At 51.8% G+C, this 19,010-nt stretch overlaps 1 protein-coding gene across 17 annotated transcripts in view; it reads left to right on the forward strand.

The window, feature by feature from the left end:
* Window positions 1-19,010, forward strand: part of Tns1 (tensin 1) — a 217,469-nt gene that overhangs the window by 168,889 nt on the left and 29,570 nt on the right. For 14 of the 17 annotated variants that reach the window (XM_040753344.1, XM_040753347.1, XM_040753343.1 and 11 more), the window contains 4 exons: window positions 3,413-4,942; window positions 10,814-10,900; window positions 15,801-15,997; window positions 16,748-16,823. In XM_040753344.1, coding sequence (XP_040609278.1) covers window positions 3,413-4,942; window positions 10,814-10,900; window positions 15,801-15,997; window positions 16,748-16,823 — 1,890 coding nt within the window. The remainder of the gene's footprint in view (window positions 1-3,412; window positions 4,943-10,813; window positions 10,901-15,800; window positions 15,998-16,747; window positions 16,824-19,010) is intronic. The other 3 variants (XM_040753346.1, XM_040753348.1, XM_040753345.1) reach the window with 1 other exon arrangement.

A 19,010-nucleotide genomic window follows, 5' to 3' on the forward strand; every position in this document is an offset into this window, starting at 1 on the left:
CCTGGAGGACAGCAAGGGATGTTTGCCTTTGTATTTCACAAGCAGTGTTTAATTAAATAATTTACACCTCTTCGATTTTCAGTGGCTTGGCAGTTGATATTCCGGACGTTGCTGAGAACAATAGCCCACGCGAGATACGTTACATGGCAGAACAAGTTTAATATTGACATTTTCAAAATCAATGCAGAGTGAAGACTGGCTAGCAGGGGAAAGGAGGGGCCAGGAGGGGTTGGGAGGTCAGGTGCTGAGAGTCAGTCTGCATGTTCCTGCATGCACTGGGGAATGCTCTTCTTTTCCAGACTCCTGGGTAGATTCCAGGATGGTCTTGGATGCTCTCGGATCTGATCATCACCAGTGGCTCTCATGGCCTCTTTGGCTGCATGAAGAAGCTACAGGGCAGGGCAGGTGGAGCTGTGTAGAGCCCAAGAGGACCCCAGTGGCATCTGTTCTGTTGCCTGTGTGGAGGGTCTGCAGCTGCCTAGGCTCAGAGGAGGAAAGGCAACCCTTCTTGTCCACTGGCCCAAGGGACCACTTCACAAATCTCTGTGGATGACAGTCCTTGGTTTTGGTATTTGTCCTTCCCAGAAAGCTGCCAGTAAATAGGGAACCAGTTCTCATAGAGGGAAGCCTCCTCGTCCTGTTCTTTCTCCCCTGGAGATAATGGCAAGGAAGACAGAGAGGCAGCTATGCTGGGCTCACCCAAGTCTCTAGGAGTCTGGTGGCACTCTCAGGCTACGGTCCTGGGAGCCCTGGCTGTCAGTCACAACACTCAGCAGTGTCAGTTAGGGCTGGTTGCTTGTGTAGATCCTAAAGCCTCAGTGGAAACTGAGGCCAGAGGTGTAACTCTATGCCCCTGTGGAGCATGTGTGGCAGTTTGGAGTGTATTGTCTGGCCAGCATCTCTGAGAGCTCTTGAGTGACATGTGGTGGCCTGTGACGTGTGGGCCCTCTCTCACACAGGAGCACTGCTGGAGGCATTCCTGTTTTGTGGTCGTATGATCACTTGTTTTGGGCCATAATCTTCTGTATGAGGGTTTGTTTTCAGTGGCTTGCTTTGGGCCTGAGGGATAATTCTTGAATGTAGCAAGATCATTTGTACTTTTTGAAGTGTTTGCGGCTTTAAGTTTAAATATTTATTTTGGATTATTCCTGCCTTTTGTGTGTGTTTATTCTCTCTCTCTCTCTCTCTCTCTGTCTCTCTGTCTCTCTCTCTCTCTCTCTCTCTCTCTCTCTCTCTCTCTCTCTCTCTCTCTCTCTCTCTCTCCTCTCTCGTCTCGTGCATGTATGTAAGTAATGTAAGAAAAAAGTTGTGGAATCCAGATTTCTTGGTCTTTAAAGTAAATTAGTTCTCACTGAGAGCTTTCACAGATACCACATATTTGAAAATGGATTCCTTTGCTTATCTGTGCCTCTGTTTCTCCATCTTTCCTGGAAGCGCAATAACAGGTCTTGCAATGCTGCGTGTGTGAAGTACCTAGGAACATGTCTGGGGTCCTGCATTCTAGCAGCCACTGGTGTTTGGACATGTAAACAGACCCTGCCTTCCCACTGTGCTTCTCTGCCCTCTGTGTGGACACATCTTGGTGTGTCTGACTGACTGCTTTCCGTGGCATGTGTATTTTTCATGGCTCTTGTGTCCTGCTTTGTGTATCACTGGCGGGTCCTGGCTGGAGTGGGTGCAGCCTTTGGAAAGTGTCTTTCCCCCTGATACCCAGGGTCTGGATTGGAGAGTCAGGAGAGGAGGTATGTGTGTGGGGTGGGGGATGGGAGGACTGGAGCTGGGCTGCTGACTCCTTAGGGTGTGAAGTCATTGAACCGCCTGGGCAGGGGCGGGACAGCCCTTGTTTCTGAGTCAGTTCTCTGGCCCCAAGCCACCCAGCACTCACTTTTTCCTATCAGAGAAAGTGTTGCTCTTGGGGGGTCCCCAGCGCTGTCTGCAGACAAAAGGACACCCCTAATACATACCTAAGATGTTTTCACTACTGCTTTGGCCTGGCCCTAGCACCGCATATACTCTCCCTTGCCCTTGGCAAGGGGACTGCGAGAGCACCGGTGTCCAACCTTCCCATTCAGGGAGCTGTAGGGATCTGAGTGCAGGTTTGGGGGAGCCTCCTGCAGTCCCAGCCTGCCTTGCCTTCCCTTCCTTAGAGCCCTGTGTGTTCTGAGTTAAACCAGCTGGTGATGGACTAGGGGTCCACAAGGATGGAACAGTGCTCTGGGAGAAATATGGAGAAACTTCTGGAAATGTGACAGTGGGAGGGAAGAATGACATTGTCTGAACTGTTCTGGCAAATTCTTTGTATTGAGCTAAGCTATACTGTGAAAGGCTAGGGCTGGTTTGTCTTAGCTTTAACTTTGATTTCAGCCTCCTTGCCCAGCCCAACATGGAGCATGCCTGGATCCTGCCCAGTCCCCCTGGGACTGTCCAGATCCCCTCTATGAAGGGAATGCTTGGGCCTATATATTTATACCTCTATATCCTACATGCCCCCTCTGGGACTGTCCTTGGCTCCCCTGCTTGAAGACTGTCTTTAGGGAAGGACTGGGCCTCCATACTTAAAACTCCTGTGTTTGTGTTTGAGGTAATGCCTCTTCTCCTGGCCCTGCTGCCTCTAGCCCAGGGTAGGACTCCTAGGAATGAAAGGAGAGGAAACTTCCTGAAGTGGGTACTATAGGGGCTGAGTAGGCTCAGGACGTCCCCTTTCAGTAATTAATGGTGTTCATGGTAACAGAGGTCATGGGCCCCAGTGCATCCATGTTACCATGATATCAGCGGAAGTGTTGAGTTCAGTGAATAGGGGTTGTCTTATACAATTCAACATGATTCTGTTACTGTCTTCATTTCATTTTAGTGTGTGTGTGTGTGTTAATGGAGGCCAGAGGTCAACACTGAGTGTGTCTTCCTCCCCTCAATCTTTCTCTACCTTACTATTTGAAACGATGTCTTTCACTGGAACTGTGGCTTGCCCATTCAGTTTAGCTAAACTGCTTGACCCAGGGATTTGTCTATTTGGGTTTGTTTGTTTGTTTTATGTGAGTGTTGAGGATTGGACTCAGCTCCTCATTCTTGTGCAGAAAGTGCTTTCCCCGTTGAGCCATCTCCCTAGCTTTCATATTAAAAGAAGGTTGCTGAGGCCCATGGAGTAATTCGTGCCTCTCTGGTTTGGAAGCTGGTGATGTACCACAGCTAGACACTGGCCTGGCCCAGTCTGAACATCTTACACTGTATCTCGCTTGCAGCTGAGTGCAGCTGGGGGCTCTTTCCCTCAAGGGCTTGGTCAGGGGGGCTGGTGTGTGAGAAGAGGTTGGGGTTCAGGGGAACCTTTAGCTCCTTTTGGAGGGGATATCACTGATGAATGTGACTGCCTTTTGCTGACTTCTGCTGCCTGCTATCTCTCCTGCTGTCCTTGCAGAAGTGGTGGGTCACACTCAAGGGCCACTGGATGGGAGCCTGTACGCCAAGGTGAAGAAGAAGGATTCCCTGAATGGCAGCTCGGGGCCTGTCACTACTGTGCGGCCTGCCCTGTCAGCCACTCCCAACCACGTGGAACACACACTGTCTGTGAGCAGCGACTCTGGCAACTCCACAGCCTCCACCAAGACAGACAAGACCGATGAGCCTGTTTCTGCAGCTGCCACTGCTCCTGCTGCCCTGAGTCCTCAGGAGAAGAAGGAGCTCGATCGCCTGCTGAGTGGCTTTGGTGTAGACAGAGAGAAGCAAGGCGCCATGTACCGGGCTCAGCAACTCAGGTCCCGTCCAGCTGGGGCTCCAACTCTGTCCTCCCCTGGCCGCCACATCGTCCCAGCCCAGGTTCACGTCAACGGTGGAGCTCTGGCATCAGAGCGGGAGACGGACATTCTGGATGATGAGCTGCCTATCCAGGATGGGCAGAGTGTGGGCAGCATGGGCACGCTGTCCTCCCTGGATGGGGTCACCAATACCAGCGAAAGCGGATACCCAGAGACCATGTCCCCACTGACCAATGGTCTGGACAAACCCTATTCCACAGAAACTATGCTCAATGGTGGAGGCTACCCTTATGAGTCTGCCAACCGGATGCTGCCTGTCCACAGCAGTCACTCAGCCCCCATTCGGCCCTCTTACTCTGCTCAAGAGGGTTTAGCTGGCTACCAGCGTGAGGGACCCCACCCATCCTGGTCACAACAAGTGACTGGTGCCCACTGTGGCTATGACCCCAGTGGCCTTTTCCGATCTCAGTCCTTTCCAGATGTGGAGCCCCAGCTGCCCCAAGCTCCAGCCCGTGGGGGCAGCAGCCGAGAGGCTGTGCAGAGGGGGCTGAATTCATGGCAGCAGCAGCAGCCTCACCCACCTCCTCGCCAGCAGGAAAGAATCCCACTGCAGAGTCTTGCCAGCAGCAGGCCTAGCCCCCAGCTATCAGCAGAAACCCCCATACCTGCTCTCCCAGAGTTCCCAAGGGCAGCCTCCCAGCAGGAGATCGAGCAGTCCATTGAAGCCCTCAATATGTTGATGCTGGACCTGGAGCCTGCTTCAGCGGCTGCCCCTCTTCATAAGTCCCAGAGTGTCCCTGGGGCCTGGCCAGGGGCTTCCCCACTTGCTTCCCAGCCCCTCTTGGGCTCTTCCCGCCAGTCCCACCCACTGACCCAGTCCCGATCTGGCTATATCCCTAGCGGGCATTCCCTGGGAACCCCGGAGCTGGTCTCTTCTGGCAGGTCTTATTCACCTTACGATTATCAGCTTCATCCAGCTGGATCCAACCAAAGTTTCCGTCCAAAGAGTCCAGCCTCTTCCACCTTCCTTCCAAGCCCTCATAGCTCTGCGGGTCCTCAGGAGCCTCCGGCCTCTCTCCCTGGTCTCATCACTCAGCCTCAGCTCCCACCAAAGGAAACTACTTCAGACCCCTCCCGAACTCCAGAGGAAGAGCCGCTGAACCTGGAAGGGCTGGTAGCCCACCGGGTAGCAGGTAACAGCCTTGGAGACCACGAGACCTGGGAAACCTCTCCCTATTTCCCCATCCCCTCCCCTGTTTGGTCTCTGTGGTCTGTTGGGGGAGAGGTGGGTACAACATAGGTTAGGGGCCTTTGACAGCACTGTTTCAGCCTGGGGAGGTCTTGGGAATGTTCATTCAGCCATCCCTTCCTGTATAGATGGACCATCTATTAGGCACTAAGCCAGGCATTTGGGACTCAAAGATCAGTGTTTATCCATGCCTGTCTTTAGGGAGTTTGCAGTTTGGTCAGGGAATATGTACATAGATAGCTCTAATGGAGGACAAATTGTGCAGTGGCAGAACAGAACCAAGGTCCCAATACAAAGTCAACCAGGGAAGGCTTTCTGGAACCTTAGGGGATAGATGCTTCAGGCAGAGAGGCGACTCTGCAGCTGCTACAGTGTTCACGGTAGCAATGTTCCAGGGCCTTGGGACAGTAGTAGAAGGCTAGAGGGAGGATTTTAGATGTCGTCTAGATGCTATTTCCCTCTGAGTTCATCCCAGGAGGACTGTGAAAGTACCCTGAAACAGTAGGACTGTCTGATGTTCACCATGATAGTGACTTATTAATGAGGCTTGTGAGGCTAAGGTCTTCCTAGTTCAGCTGTTCTGTTCTTGCTTTGACCTACTCTGTATGGGTGACTCAAGAGAGAGATCTGTAGAGTAACTGTTGGGAGGAAAGGGCCAGGGTCAGGAGCCATGTTGGGAGGGATAAGCATGAGATACCCTAGCCCACAGCCCCAGTTTGTGATGCTTCTCCTGGCAATCAAAGTGGGTGGGAAATCCTGCACCCAGCAAAATGGTTGCCTTGGTTGTGAGGTAAAGCCCAGATAGGAGTAGCCCAGGGACTGTGGTGGTGAGCTGAGTCTTGTGCCCAGTCCCTCTGCTGACAGGGTGGGGTATCTTGGGGAGAAGAGGAAGGCAGGCAGCCGGCTATGCCCGCCACTCCTTTTCCTAAATTTAGGGGCAGCTGAGTCACCATGCCAGCTGCAAGGCAGGAGGAGACGCCCTCCCTGGGAAGGATGGATGTAGGTTGGGGAGGCAGTTCAGCTGACCATTGGCTCCTAGGTTGGCCCCAAGGCTGGGATGGGGGTAGGGACACCCTGCTCCTGAACTTTAGAGACTCCCCCCACCCTTGGTTCTATTCTGTGGGAGATTACAGTGGGCCATAATAGAAGTATTTACACCATAAAAAGTGACCATTTGCTGGGCAGTGGTGGCAAATGCTTTTAATCCCAGCTCTCTAGGGGGGCACAGGCAGGTATCTGTGAGTTTGAGAGCAGCCTAGTCTACATTTCTAGGACAACACCGGCTGTTACACAGAGAAACCCTGTCTGGAAAAATGAAAACAACAACAACAACAACAAAATGGAAGTGTGGCTGTTGGGGCCTTGGCTCCCTGGAGGACTGTCCTTTCCAGACTGCTATCTCTGTTTTACCTGAGCCTCAAGGCTCTGGTCTTGTATGTAGCTCTGTGACTCTGGTGCAAAATACTCAGTGTGGTGGTTCAGATGGGGCACCTGACTATGGCCAAGCTCTTGGTCACTCTGTCAGTTGGAACTGTCCCCTCGCAGCTTTCCTTCGGAAGGAGGACAGGCCCCCTAAGCTCCCCCAGTGTATCAGTCTCCTCCCAGTGTTTTATCGAGTGGTGGCAGGGTGCTGAAGAGCAGTGACCCCCAGTGTAATGATGAGCAGATCCAGGAGGCTTCTAGATGAATGGGGCAGATAAATTTTCTTCCCCTTCTGGAACCTTGTCCTATAGCTTGCTAATGGCCTGGGAGGAGGGCCACGGAACAGGTCTCCCTCCATTCAGGTTCTCTCTCCTCCCAGCTTCCAAAGGTTTCTCTGTCAACTTCTGTGTTCTGTAGCCACTCAGGTGTTGGCTGCCATGAAGTCACAGGGAAGAATAAGAGTATTGTTGGCACCATGTCTCTGTTTCCTCTCCATCAAATACAAGCGGCTCAACTAGGAAATAAGATGAGCTTCAGAGGGGACAGTTTTATCTGGTCACCAGGCCTATAAGATTCCCTGTCTGGCCCATGCTCTGTCAGGAACAGAATTTCTTATGTTGGAAGGTTCTGCTTTCACAGTATCCTTAGCATCCTTTTTGTGGCTTATGCAGGGAAAGACACAAGAAGATTCAATGTGTAGAGCATCCTGGGATCCAGGGCTAATAGACTTCCAGCACTGCCACTCCCTGCTTATTTTACATTCTGTTGCAAAAGGCTGGAGTGTAAGGCTCCACTGAGTTACCTGGGAAGCCCAGATCTGTGGAAGAGGCTCCCTTGACTTGGTGTCTCTCCTAGTTCACCCCTCCAGTGTTCATTTTCCTCCTTGGCTGGTCTCCGCACCCCAGTGCTATGTCCTAATTCATTCCATTTGGACCCACCCACCCCCTGTCTTGTTTCAGTGTTAAGCTCTGATAATGTAGTGGTAGTTTCTTTAACTAGAAACCTATAGTGTAATATAAAGATAGACATCCATTGTCACCACTGTCATCTAATATTGGATTGGATATTCCAGCCAGATGCAATGAGAAGAGAAAAGGAAATAAGAGTCTGAGTTGTGGGGCAGGGAGAGGGGCATCTGTCCATGAGAGGTATCTCGTGCTACTGACTCTGTGATTGGTTGGATCTATGTCTGATGCTTCTAGAGGTGGAGGTTTCAGCCCTTATCAGATGACAGATGAGTATCTTATCCTTAAGGAGTCAGGTGTAGGAGAGAGCTAGAATTTTAGGATGAAGATATCTGTATTAAGAGCCGTGGAAACAATTCCATGAGGGAGAAATGGAGAGGTCATTACTGTCTAGAGATGTTGGAAGGTGGTGGTGATGGGACTCAGTATGCAGTTCAGCCGTGATGAGTACAGTGGTTTCGGAGGTGAGTGAGGTTCCTGGGTAGAGTGGGTTCTAGTAGGGCATACGTCATGTTCACAGAGCAGTGAGTGGCTATGGAGCACAAAGGGAAGCTGCCACCCTGTGTCAGAATGGTCTCAAATCTCAAACTGAGATGATTGGATGTGCTGAGCAGTGATGGAAGAAATCATTAGGTGGTTTAGTCTGGAGAACAATCCATGGTCAGTGGTATTTCTGGAAGTGTGTCTGGTAGGTCCTAGCAGAATGGCAGCAAAGCAGCAGTGCCTTGGCCCGGAAGATGCCGGTGCTTATCAGATAGACCTGGTGATGGAGCCCTGGATTAGACCACTGACTGTAGTTATGGAAGAGACTAGGTGATGCCATGAGAACTAAGGGAGCAGAACCAATGCACTTACAAATGGACCATTGAGAAGGGGTATATTCAAGATGGCCTAAGGCAGTCTCAAACTGTGGGTTGTGACCCCTTTGGGGGTTGAACAGCCCTTTCACAGGGCTTGCATATCAGATATCCTACACATCACATATTTAATTACAGTTCATAGCAATAGCAAAATTGTAGTTATGAGGTAGCAATGAAAATAATTTTATGGTTGGGGGGTCACCACAACATGAGGGACTATTTTAGAGTGTTGCAGCCTCAGGAAGGTTGAGAACTACTGGTCTAAGGATTTGTGAACATAAGAGTGTAGCCTCCTTAACAGAGGGTGAGAGAAAGGAGGCTGACGTGATAGGAGATGGAGTTGTAGATTCTGCTAAGGTGATGGAGGCTCTCTAGGTATAGAGGTATATGGTTTGAAATGCTATAGATTCTAGAATCTTCTCTTAACTGTGGAGGTTAATGCTGTGAACTTGGAGGGGGCCTGTGTCATAGGCATGTAGAAGAGAGAAAACTCAGGAAAATGGCCACAAGGGACACAAAGACATAGCAGGATCTCAGTATGAGTGCTCAGAGTGGTGACAGGAGCCTGGTGCAGTGTGTCATTCAAAGTCAAGTTGGGAAAGGAGTTGAAGGAGAAATGGTGGGATTATGGGGTTGGGGGTGGGGAGAGAAACCCATCCTGCTGGCCAATGAGGTAGACTGGGGATCTTCAAAGGCATCTTTTCAGTTGAGTGCTGGTGACAGAAGCCAGACCCTGAGCGATTGGGGACGGCGTGGAAGAGGAGTGAGGACAGCTTGCCAACTACTCTTTGGAGTGGTTTTATGATAAAAGGGGACAGAGTGGTTGTTGAGGTGGGGAACAGAGCATTGGAAACTGTAATGGTTAAGTGTTGTGCTCACGTTTTTGAGGTAGAGATGGAAAGAGAAGGAAGAAAGAGGAAAGAAAGGAAGTGATGGACAGAAAAGGGGCCCGGGGACCTCTTGAGCATTGTGGCTCATCTGAGAGTTCAGATACTCCATAAAACTGAGGAGGCTGGAGAAAAATGGAGTGGCGTTCTGGTGGCCAGCTTTAGGGTTTGGATTGAGAAACAGCTTTGATAGTTCATTCTGCATACCAGGCTGAGTTCAAGGCCCATTCGGTTCATTGTTCAATATGAGCTTTAGTCTGGGCTGTTTGGTAGTCTAGGAGCTGGGAAAATGTTGACAACTAATAAAACCTTTACCCTCATGGCAGAATTGGCCGCTGAAATGTTATAATATTTTAGGTGGAAGGTTAAATGCCTTAGAGATAAGGCAGAGATGTGCCAGCAGGGGAGTGGAAGATGAGAGGGTGCTTGGCACAGTCAGGAAAGACTTCACTGGGCAGCCAAGGACCGAATTATCTGGAGTGGTCTGTGCAAAGCCCCTGAGGCAGGAGTGTGCTTGGAATGGCTGGAGCAGAGTGACCCACATGAGGTCTAAGAGGTAATGGGAATGGAGCCAGCTTAAATTTGGTCTGGCAGGTGATCCTAAGAACTTGGGAGTTTTGGTGTGTGTGTTCTGAGAAGCCTTAGAAAGGATTTGGTCCAAACAGTGACATCACCCGGCTTCTAAAAGTATCTGTATGGCCAAGATGGGAGGAGGGAGGTCCTTTCAGATGCTGCTGCTATCGATCGGCGTGCAAGTGCGGAGATGGGAGGAAAATGGCAGACTGTTTGGGAGGTTCAGCCAGGAAGATTTACAAATCAACTAGATGTGGAATGTAAGAAAAGAACAAAGTTAGGCACTTGTCCCGAACAACTAAATAATAGAGGTGTTCCTGGATGACGTGAGGACTAGGGAGGAGCTGACTTAGAGGGAGTTCGGTGTAAAATGCCTGCGAGGCTTCTGAGAAGGTCACATTCTAGCAGTCAGTGACTAAGGGAAGAGGCTGGAGTTTAGCAAGACTGGGAGCTGTGAAGCAGGTGTGGGCCCGATGGATGGCACATGGGAAGTGCCAGCCTCTGGTGCAGGCCCTGAGACACAGAGGCAGCTTGCTAATCAGGGAGGGTGAGGACAAAGAGATGCAGCAGGGCCTTCTCCAGCATCCCGTAGGTTTATCCCAAGGCCTCCACTAGTCCCCAGTGGCTGCAGGAGGAGAGGGTTGCTCAGGCTAGTGTGACAATTATACCAAGCTAAGGGATGCAAGGGGTGTGACCTTGGGTCTCAGACTGGTAGAACATCCCGGGTTCAGAAGGGGGTGGTGACCTTGAGAGCAAAGGGGGCTCTTGGATGGCCTAGGCTGACTGTGGAGGCAGGCAAACTGACGTCCCCAGGCTGCTACTGGGGTTAGACGGGAAAGCCACCTGCCCTTCAGAGGGGCAGAGACCCTGGACCACCCTGTCTTTTTGTCTCCCTCCCAGCCCGCCTCCCTCCAGTGTGTGGCCCTATCCTGGAGTCAGAACAACGACTAACCCTGATTTTTTCTTTGTTTTTGTTCTGTTTCTTGTTGTTTAATGCCTTGTCCCCTGCATTCTCAATGTGTTCTGTGTCCCCCGTGGCATCGGTGGGGTGCTTTCTGTGCCTGGTGCATCCCCTTCCTGCCGGCTCCCCTGGGGTGTGGGGGGACAGTGTACAATGCCAGGCTGCAGGGCCTGAGGCAGAGTGGCAGCTTCCGACCCTCGCCTCCCCACCGGCTCCGATCTGCCTCCGTCTCTGGTGGGTTCCTGCTGCAGCTCCCAGCTTCCCTCTCATCCTCTTTCCCGTGAGACGCCTTCCATACCTTTCTCGCCATCCTTTCTCTTCTGCCTCCCCTACCCCTCTCCTATAAGTGGCTTCTGCTGTCCTATTCTCATCCTCTTCCCTCTCCCTTCTTTCTTAGCTCTCACTCCCTCCCCCCTCTCCTAGGCTCTCCCTCCCTTCTGCTTGGCTGCAGGCCCGATGCTTTTAGCTTGGCCTTGCCTGCTGGGCACGGGGTCCGAAGTAATTATGGGAACTTTCAGAATGTCCTGTGGAGATGCTGGTCTTTCCAGTGAGGTGCCCAATGAGGGTCCCAGTCGCTTATCCTCAGGCACCCCAGCTGAGATGGTTTGAGTTTCAGGGCCAAGACTTGGAGGAGCCAGGCTGTGTTTTCTCTGGGACCATCACATGTCACCCAGGAGGAGATGGCCCAGTCCCTGCTGCACAATGCCCCTCTGATGCTAGGATCCGTGGCCTGCACCCCGCCTGTGCCTGTCTAGAGCCTCCACTGCTCGGAACCCATGTCCCCAGTCTGAAAGCCCTGCCTTGCATATGTGGCATGGTGCTGCAACATGCCGCGGATGTGCTGGTCCTGCATCAACCTCCTGTTAGTTTATTCTAGGACTATGTCAGCTCTGGGACGTGCAGCCTCTAGGTCAGGCAGGCTGCTAGGCTCTCATCCTCTGTTTACTTACTCCTGCCTGAAGGCCAGTATCAGGGAGGAGGCCATGTACCCAGGCTCCTCCAATGCCACAGCCTTACACAGCTCCAGGCAAGGGGTCCTCTGCTCCTTATGGCAATGCAGCATCTGATGCCCCATGGACTCTTCTGTCCTAGTCCACTGATATGCAGGAGGTGGTCCTACCAGGCTGTCCCTTCCCTCTCCTTTCTTCTCCGTCTGCCTTTTTCTTGGCCCAGCAGTGGGGAATGTAGTATTAAGCTGGGACCAGGGTCTATTCAGGTTATGGGACAGCGGACCTGTCCCGAGGGGAGCTGGCATGGCTTGCCCTGGAGCTGCTAGTGTGATCGCGTGTGGCTTTCTAGTACCCTGGCCCAGCAGGTGGCTTCCATCCTGGATCCCCTTACTTCTGGAGAGCTGGGCATGCGGCCGGACACCCAGTCCTACCACCTGGAGCTGAGGAATCCAGTCTTTTGGAAATCGGAAGACTGGAAAGAAGAGTTGGGTCTGTGGGGGTGGGGGAGACCAGTATCTGGGCCCGTGGGAAAGGTCTGTGTTGATGCCTGTGGTGTCACTGTGTGACTTTGGGTATATATTTATGTGACTCTGAAAGGGTGGCAGTGCTTTGCCAAAGTGGTGTGTGTGTGTGTGTGTGTGTGTGTGTGTGTGTTTATATATAGATCTCTCTATACAGATGTATATGCACATGCATGTTATTAGGTCTAAACCCATAGGGTACTTTGGACAGAGAACTGTTCCCCTAGGTACAGCGTTGTCTTGGGGGCAGTGAGGGCAGAGGCTGACTCAACACTGCTCCTAGGTGTATGTGGCAGCTCTCAGGCTGTGGGAACCATCTGTCTTCATAAGGCGGTGGGGAAGATAGGTGCCAGCCAGTCCCAGGTAAAATAGTCATTAGAGGCTGACACAGGACTAAGTGCCTGTGCATTATGAGTTGAAAGGCTACCTTTTTCCCATCACAGCATCCCTCTTCTCAGTACTGAGCAGCTGCTGGGGAGAACCTTCCAGAGCCATTGATGGTTTCTCTTTTCCTACTCAGCTTCCACTGGCCCTAAAGCCTGCTGTAGGGAAAGTTAGGGACCAACCAGATCACTAAAATCACACCACTGCAGTGTCCTGTGGCCCTTCCTGGGGGGCTAAGACACACACTGTGTGTGTGTGTGTGTGTGTGTGAGAGAGAGAGAGAGAGAGAGAGAGAGAGAGAGAGAGAGAGAGAGAGAGAGAGAGAAAGGAGAGCTCTTCTGCCTGTGTGCATGTAGCAAACAAAGGCTTGGGGAGAAAGAACTGAGGAAATTCTTAGTGGAGGTATGCACAGGGAGAAGGCCCGTTTTTAATGTTCTGTAGTTTGTGGGATGTGAGAGGGCTGTGCATTCTCTCTCTCTCTCTCTCTCTCTCTCTCTCTCTCTCTCTCTCTCTCTGTCTCTGTCTGTCTCTGTCTCTCTCTCTGTCTCTCTCTCTCTCTCTCTCTCTCTCTCTCTCTCTCTCTGTCTGTCTGTCTCTGTCTCTGTCTCTGTCTCTCTCTCTCTCTCTGGCCCTGGCTGTCAGCTGGTGTCCAGAGTCACCACTTGGCTGAGGAACAATGAAGCTCTCTTCTCTCCCCTCTACTGTGTCAGGCTCCTTCTCATAGAAAAAGACTAAAGAGAGGGCCATAGCTCTCCAGGCACTCTGGGTTAGCTATGGGCTTGCCAAGGGGGATAACAGTGAGACACTGTATTCCAAGACTAAGTGCCCTGACTGGCTGCTGGTGCCATGGACCATTCTCTGGGAATGGTCAGCCTTGTGGGAGTGGAATGTGAGGGTCTTTCCTCTTCTGTGAGAAGAAAGTTAGTCCTGCAGTCTCCTCGCTCTTTGGAGATCATTTGGTCCATTCCCCTGCCTCTGGCCAGAGGATGCTCCCATGTGCCATCCTGCCAGTGGCAGGGAAGGGAGCTGAATGACTCAGCTACACTTGCTTTCAAGTGCCTGTCTACCTTGGGCAGGTCTATGTCCTCTACTGGTGACTCACCACACATGCAGAACAGCCTCAGCCCTCACTATTGTCCTCTGGCCCTGGGAGGCAGTGCCAAGAAAGGATGGGTGAGAATGTTCTCTGCCCCTTCTAGAGTGTGACTCCAATGGAAACAGACAGCCTTTTCAAAAGCCAGTGCAGGGCCCCCAAGCAAGGAAGTGGCTACTCTTGAAAAAGCAAAGAGATTGCCAGAGAATGTGGTGGTGGTGGTGATGGCAGTATGGAGGTGACCCTTGACCCAAAGGCAGCTCTTATGTGTTTCCTTTCACCTGGGAACTCAACTCAACTCCATACCCCCAGAACTTTTGGAAAGTTGCTCCTTTGTCACAACAGTATTAGAAAAGCTGTGGTCATGTGTGCTTCCCTCTGATGTTTCTGCCAGGAAGGAGCCCAGAAACAGGGCTAGGGCTGGCTCACACTTCCCAGAGGCCTGAGTTGAGCAGGGCCTGGTTGGAGGAAAGAGAAGAGGGCTGTGGCCAGAGGCAGCCTGAGTTCTGGGAGCTTAGAGTTGCTGGCAGAGTCTGATGTGGCTCCAGATGTCCAGAGCCACCTCCTCCCTTGACTCCCTGTAGATTCTCCCAGCAGCTCCCGCTCTGGACTGACACGCCCTCTTTTCCTCTCCTGGAAATGAGGGTGTTCTGAGGTTAGGGGCTTGTTTGCTTTGAGCAGAGCTGTTTGGGACCAGCAGGATGCCCTCTGTTTTGGTCTCCATTGTGCAGGTAGGCAGGGCTGCTTCTGAGTAACAGCACACATGGAGACTCTGGTGTGCCTTCTACCTTCAGCATCTGGCATGCACCATGGGCAGCCGGTCTTGCTAGCCCCTGGCAGGCCCCCAGAGCCTCCATCACTGAGCACATGCCTATGGACCACAGTAACTCTGTGTGAGCAAAGTGGCTCTGCCCCAGCCCACATTCTGCTGTTCCTGTTAAGCAGGAAGGTTCCTGAGTAGTGCAGGCCATGGCAACCATTTTGTGGCTGTGGCAAACTAAGGTTTGGGGACCACCTGGGCTGTGCAGATCCCACTATAGAGAATGAGGGGATTCGGGCTATGTAAGGGCGAGTCCTACCAGGCTGTCCGGGCTGTGTTCCTAAAGGCCAGCATTGCATGTGTGTGTTTATACATGCCTGTGTGTATGCACACACTCCCACTTGTAACTAGGGAGGGGGTCCCAAATGTGTATTCATGTCCCAAGCTCATGTGACCTAAGCCCCTTAGTTCTGGTGTCGATGAGGCAGAGATGAGAATTTAAGGGAATTAGGCCTAGGAGCCAACTCTCAGGGTTGGGCCTTGGCTCCTGGGACCTGGGAAGTCAGTATTCTAGGATTCTGGAAGCCGGCAGAGTGAAATAATAGATTCCATGCCTTGGCCCAGCTGTGAGGAGAGAAGACAGGGAGGAGGCAGGGTGAGGCTAACATGGGCAGCCTTTGTTGTGGGCTAAACAGGAAGTGGGGACAGGAAGATGGAGCCTTTGCTCTCATTTGCTTGCCCTTTGCCAGGGTAGGGGATGGCGGGAGCCTGGCCTCCACCATGGCTGCAGCCACCGTGGGTTGGTGAAGGAAGAGGGCTCCTAAGGGGCTACTGTAGGGAAGTTGGGTAGAGGTTTCAGGGGTTGCGGTGGATGAAAGCCAGGGAACCCCTGAGATCAGAACTGCCACAGAACCCAGTGTGGCTGGAGACTTCAGAGTGTGACTTGGTCATTCCTTTGTTTCCCACTGGGAGCACCATGTGCGGTGATGCAATTTAGCTCTTTCCAAAAGTCCTTCCCAAAGGCTCCATGTTGCTTGTTGGTTGATGCAGTTGCCTTGGAGACCCTCCCTCCCCTCCTCTGGAAGCTCTGGCCTTTTGCCTCTGGGGGCTGGAAGGAGCCGACATCTGTTTCTTGTATCAATTCTTTGTGCTCTTGGTCCAAATCCTACGCAGCGTAGAGACTCCTCTTGAAGGCAGAGGGCAGGCTAGGCAGCCTCTACCGTCTACCCCACCATACTGGGGAAAATTCAGGGTCTGAGCTGAGTTGGGGACAGGAAGGCATGGTGAGGGACTGAGGGCATGTGGTTCCCTCCAGCTTAGCCCCCCAGCTGAGGTGTTGCCTTTGTGTGAGGGGGTGTTGTTAGGTGGGATTGCATCATTCATTAGTGTGCTCATTACTCTCCATACCCTGCCCTCCCCCCCCCAGGGGTTCAGGCTCGGGAGAGGCAGCCTGCAGAGCCCCCAGCCCCGCTCCGGAGACGGGCAGCCAGTGACGGGCAGTATGAGAACCAGTCTCCAGAGGCCACATCTCCCCGTAGTCCTGGGATCCGCTCCCCGGTCCAGTGTGTCTCCCCTGAGCTGGCTCTTACCATTGCCCTCAACCCAGGAGGGCGACCCAAAGAGGTGAGTCCTTGAGTTGATGAGTCCTGAGACCACAGCAGGAAACAGAGTCTGTGGTGCATCTCCAGGAGCTCGAGGGTCAGCTGCTATTGCTTCACCAGTAAATGCAGTGATTTCTCCCTTTCGGCATCCTCACCCCAGGTCTCCTCTCTTCAATAACATTTGTACCCAGCTTGCTTTAACACTGAAACTGAAGTTCCCTTCTTGATCCTCAAAGAAAGGTCTTTAGGGAGGCGATAAGCATCCTGGAGGTGGCATACATGACCTCAAGATTTACAGTCCGAAGTGGGGCAGGTAGACTGGCTTTTGAGAAATAAGCCTCTTAGGATGTTTCATTTTTGTGCCCAAATGATTCCACTGTGGAGACATTTCAGTAGTCAGCAGTCGCGGTGGGTCTCGAAGTTCCATGTGCAGAAGAACTGCCTGGGAGTTTGTTAAAAACCCCTCATTCCCTGCATTTCCGAGAGCCCCCTCAGAGCCTCCAGCATAGCAGAGCTCTGTGCCCCTGTTCTGACATAGTTCAGCCTAGGCTTTAGTGTGGCCTTGCAAACAGCCACTCCCCATACTCAGCCACCAACAAGGAGTGGTTGAGGCAGTGAGTGGCCAGCGTTGGGGCTTCCCTGGGCGAGGTGGAGACTCAAGCTGGACAGGGTATGTGCGAGCTGCCAAGCTTGCTGCCCTCATGCCCAGGATCACCTGAAGAGGAGCCTCTCCTCAGAGCTTCCTTCTCTCCACCCTTCTGTTCTCCTGCAGCCCCATCTGCATAGCTACAAGGAGGCCTTTGAGGAGATGGAGGGGACCTCCCCAAGCAGCCCGCCACCCAGTGGGGGTAAGAGCAACCTGCTAACCCTGTCTTCTTCCCCACCTTGTGTCCTCAGTAGGCTGTATGATTGTCACAGGTGTGGGGTGGGCGGGGAGAGAGTCAGAGGAGGTGGGAAGGGCTTTTCACTCAGCAGCTCACCCCAGGCTACTCTCAACCCAAGTGTGATACCATCTTGGACTTAGCATCCATTCTGTTTGACTGTTGGTCCTGGCTCCTCTCTTATGGAGGTCTGTGTGTGTGTGTGTGTGTGTGTGTGTGTGTGTGTGTGTGTGTGTGTTCCCCATGCAACACCATTGACAAATCCTCTCCCAACTGACAGTTGTGACTTGTCCTTGCTCTTGTTTCTGACGCCTTGCCTGTCTGTGTCCAGTCATCTTCACCTCTGGCATCCTGTGGCACTTCTACTAAGAAAGAATTGGCGTGGGCATATCCGCTCTTATGCTCTTCCCGGCCTCTAGAAGGGGTTTGAGTTTCCACCCCCAGTGTACCCACTGGAGAGCCGGTCTCTGAAGGACAGACAGACAGAGAGCTGAATGAGCCCCAGGGTGGTCAGTGTTCCTTTCTGTAGGGGAAATTGCCTTGAGAGGAATTGGGGGAGATTGTTGAAGGGGAATTGATAGGGTCATACAAGGTGGTGGGAAACCCAGGGTTCCCATGAGAGGCCTGGGTGGCAGAAAAAGTAGAGATGGGCAATGCTCGGTGCTTAGGTAGGCTGGGACTGGCCTGAGCTGCCCATGAGTCCCCGAGAAAGAGAAAAAGTCAGTAGGAAAAGGTGACTGAACTTAGCTGTGCATCCTCTGGGGTGTGGCTGTCCCGCACAGGGACAGAATATGGCCTGCATGTGTGGGCCACTATCCCAGGCATATGGGAGGTTGAAGCTGTGACTGTGGTCGTCCTGGGAGGCATGGCTTCTGATGCCCAGTAGAGTGTGTGGAATGAGCACGTGTGTATGCTCACGCGCGTGCGCGCGCGCACATACACACACACACACACACACACACACACACACACACACGCACTTGTGATTTAAAATTCCCTGTGTCAGGACACTAGTGAAATCAATTGCAGTAACTTTTAACTAAATCTGAAAAATTGGCATTTCAATAGGGTAGACAGTATTTCATATCAATATTTTAGGGAGACATTGTAGAAGAAATGTTATAAGAGTGCTAGAGAGATGACTTAGTGGGCAAAGTGCTTGCTATACACTAATGAAAGCCTGAGTTTGGGTCCTTAGCACCTCCACACGAAAAAGCTAGGGGCACCTGTAGTCTCAGCTCTAGGGTACAGGACAAGAGGACCCCCGGAGCTGGCTGCCAGCCTCACCAAACCACAGACCCAGTCTCGAAAAGTTGGATGGAAAGAGATAAAGAAAGATGTAGATGCCATCCTCTGGCCTCCACATGTGCATGCTGCAGGCGCACACGTCAACATACTACCTATGTGTGCACACGTGAACATACCACATATGTGCACACAGAGAATTTACTTTCAAAAGATACTCATGAGCTGGGCGTTGGTGGAACATGCCTTTAATCCCAGCTACTCTGGAGGCAGAGGCAGGTGGATCTCTGTGAGCTCCAGGCCAGCCTGGTCTATAAGAGCTAGTTCCAGGACAGCCTCCAAAGCCACAGAGAAACCCTGTCTCAAAAATCCCCCCCTCAAAAAAAAGGATACCCTTGAAATTAATGTTAGAAATGTTTTTATATAACTCCAATCTAAAATATTGCGTTAGTGATACTGGTATTTTGAAAATAGCTGTTGCTGCTGGCAGTGGTGGTGCATGCCTTTAATCCCAGCAGAGGCAGGAGGATCCCTGTGAGTTCGTGGCCAGCCTGGCCTATAGAATGTGTTCTAGGACCGCCAAGCCTGTACAGAGGAACTCTGTCTCGGAAAACAAAAACAAAACACAAGCAAAATAAAGTGAGCCAAGTACGATGGTACACACTTGTAATTTTATCATTCAGGAGGCTGAAGCAGAGGGAATTGCAAGTTTGAGACCCAGAACCTCTCTTAAAAACAAAAACGAAAAACAAAAAAATACTGACAAATTAAAATGTTATTTTGTGCGACTTTTTGCACGTTTTGAATTGCAGTGTGTTTTCTGCATACCTAGCACAGCCCGGTCCAGATTAGTCAACTGCAAATGTCCAGGTTGAGCTTCGAGCCATGGTTGTACAGACCCAGGGCACT

This window comes from Mesocricetus auratus, unplaced genomic scaffold (assembly GCF_017639785.1).
Source record: "Mesocricetus auratus isolate SY011 unplaced genomic scaffold, BCM_Maur_2.0 Super-Scaffold_100010, whole genome shotgun sequence".
Taxonomy (NCBI): domain Eukaryota; kingdom Metazoa; phylum Chordata; class Mammalia; order Rodentia; family Cricetidae; genus Mesocricetus; species Mesocricetus auratus.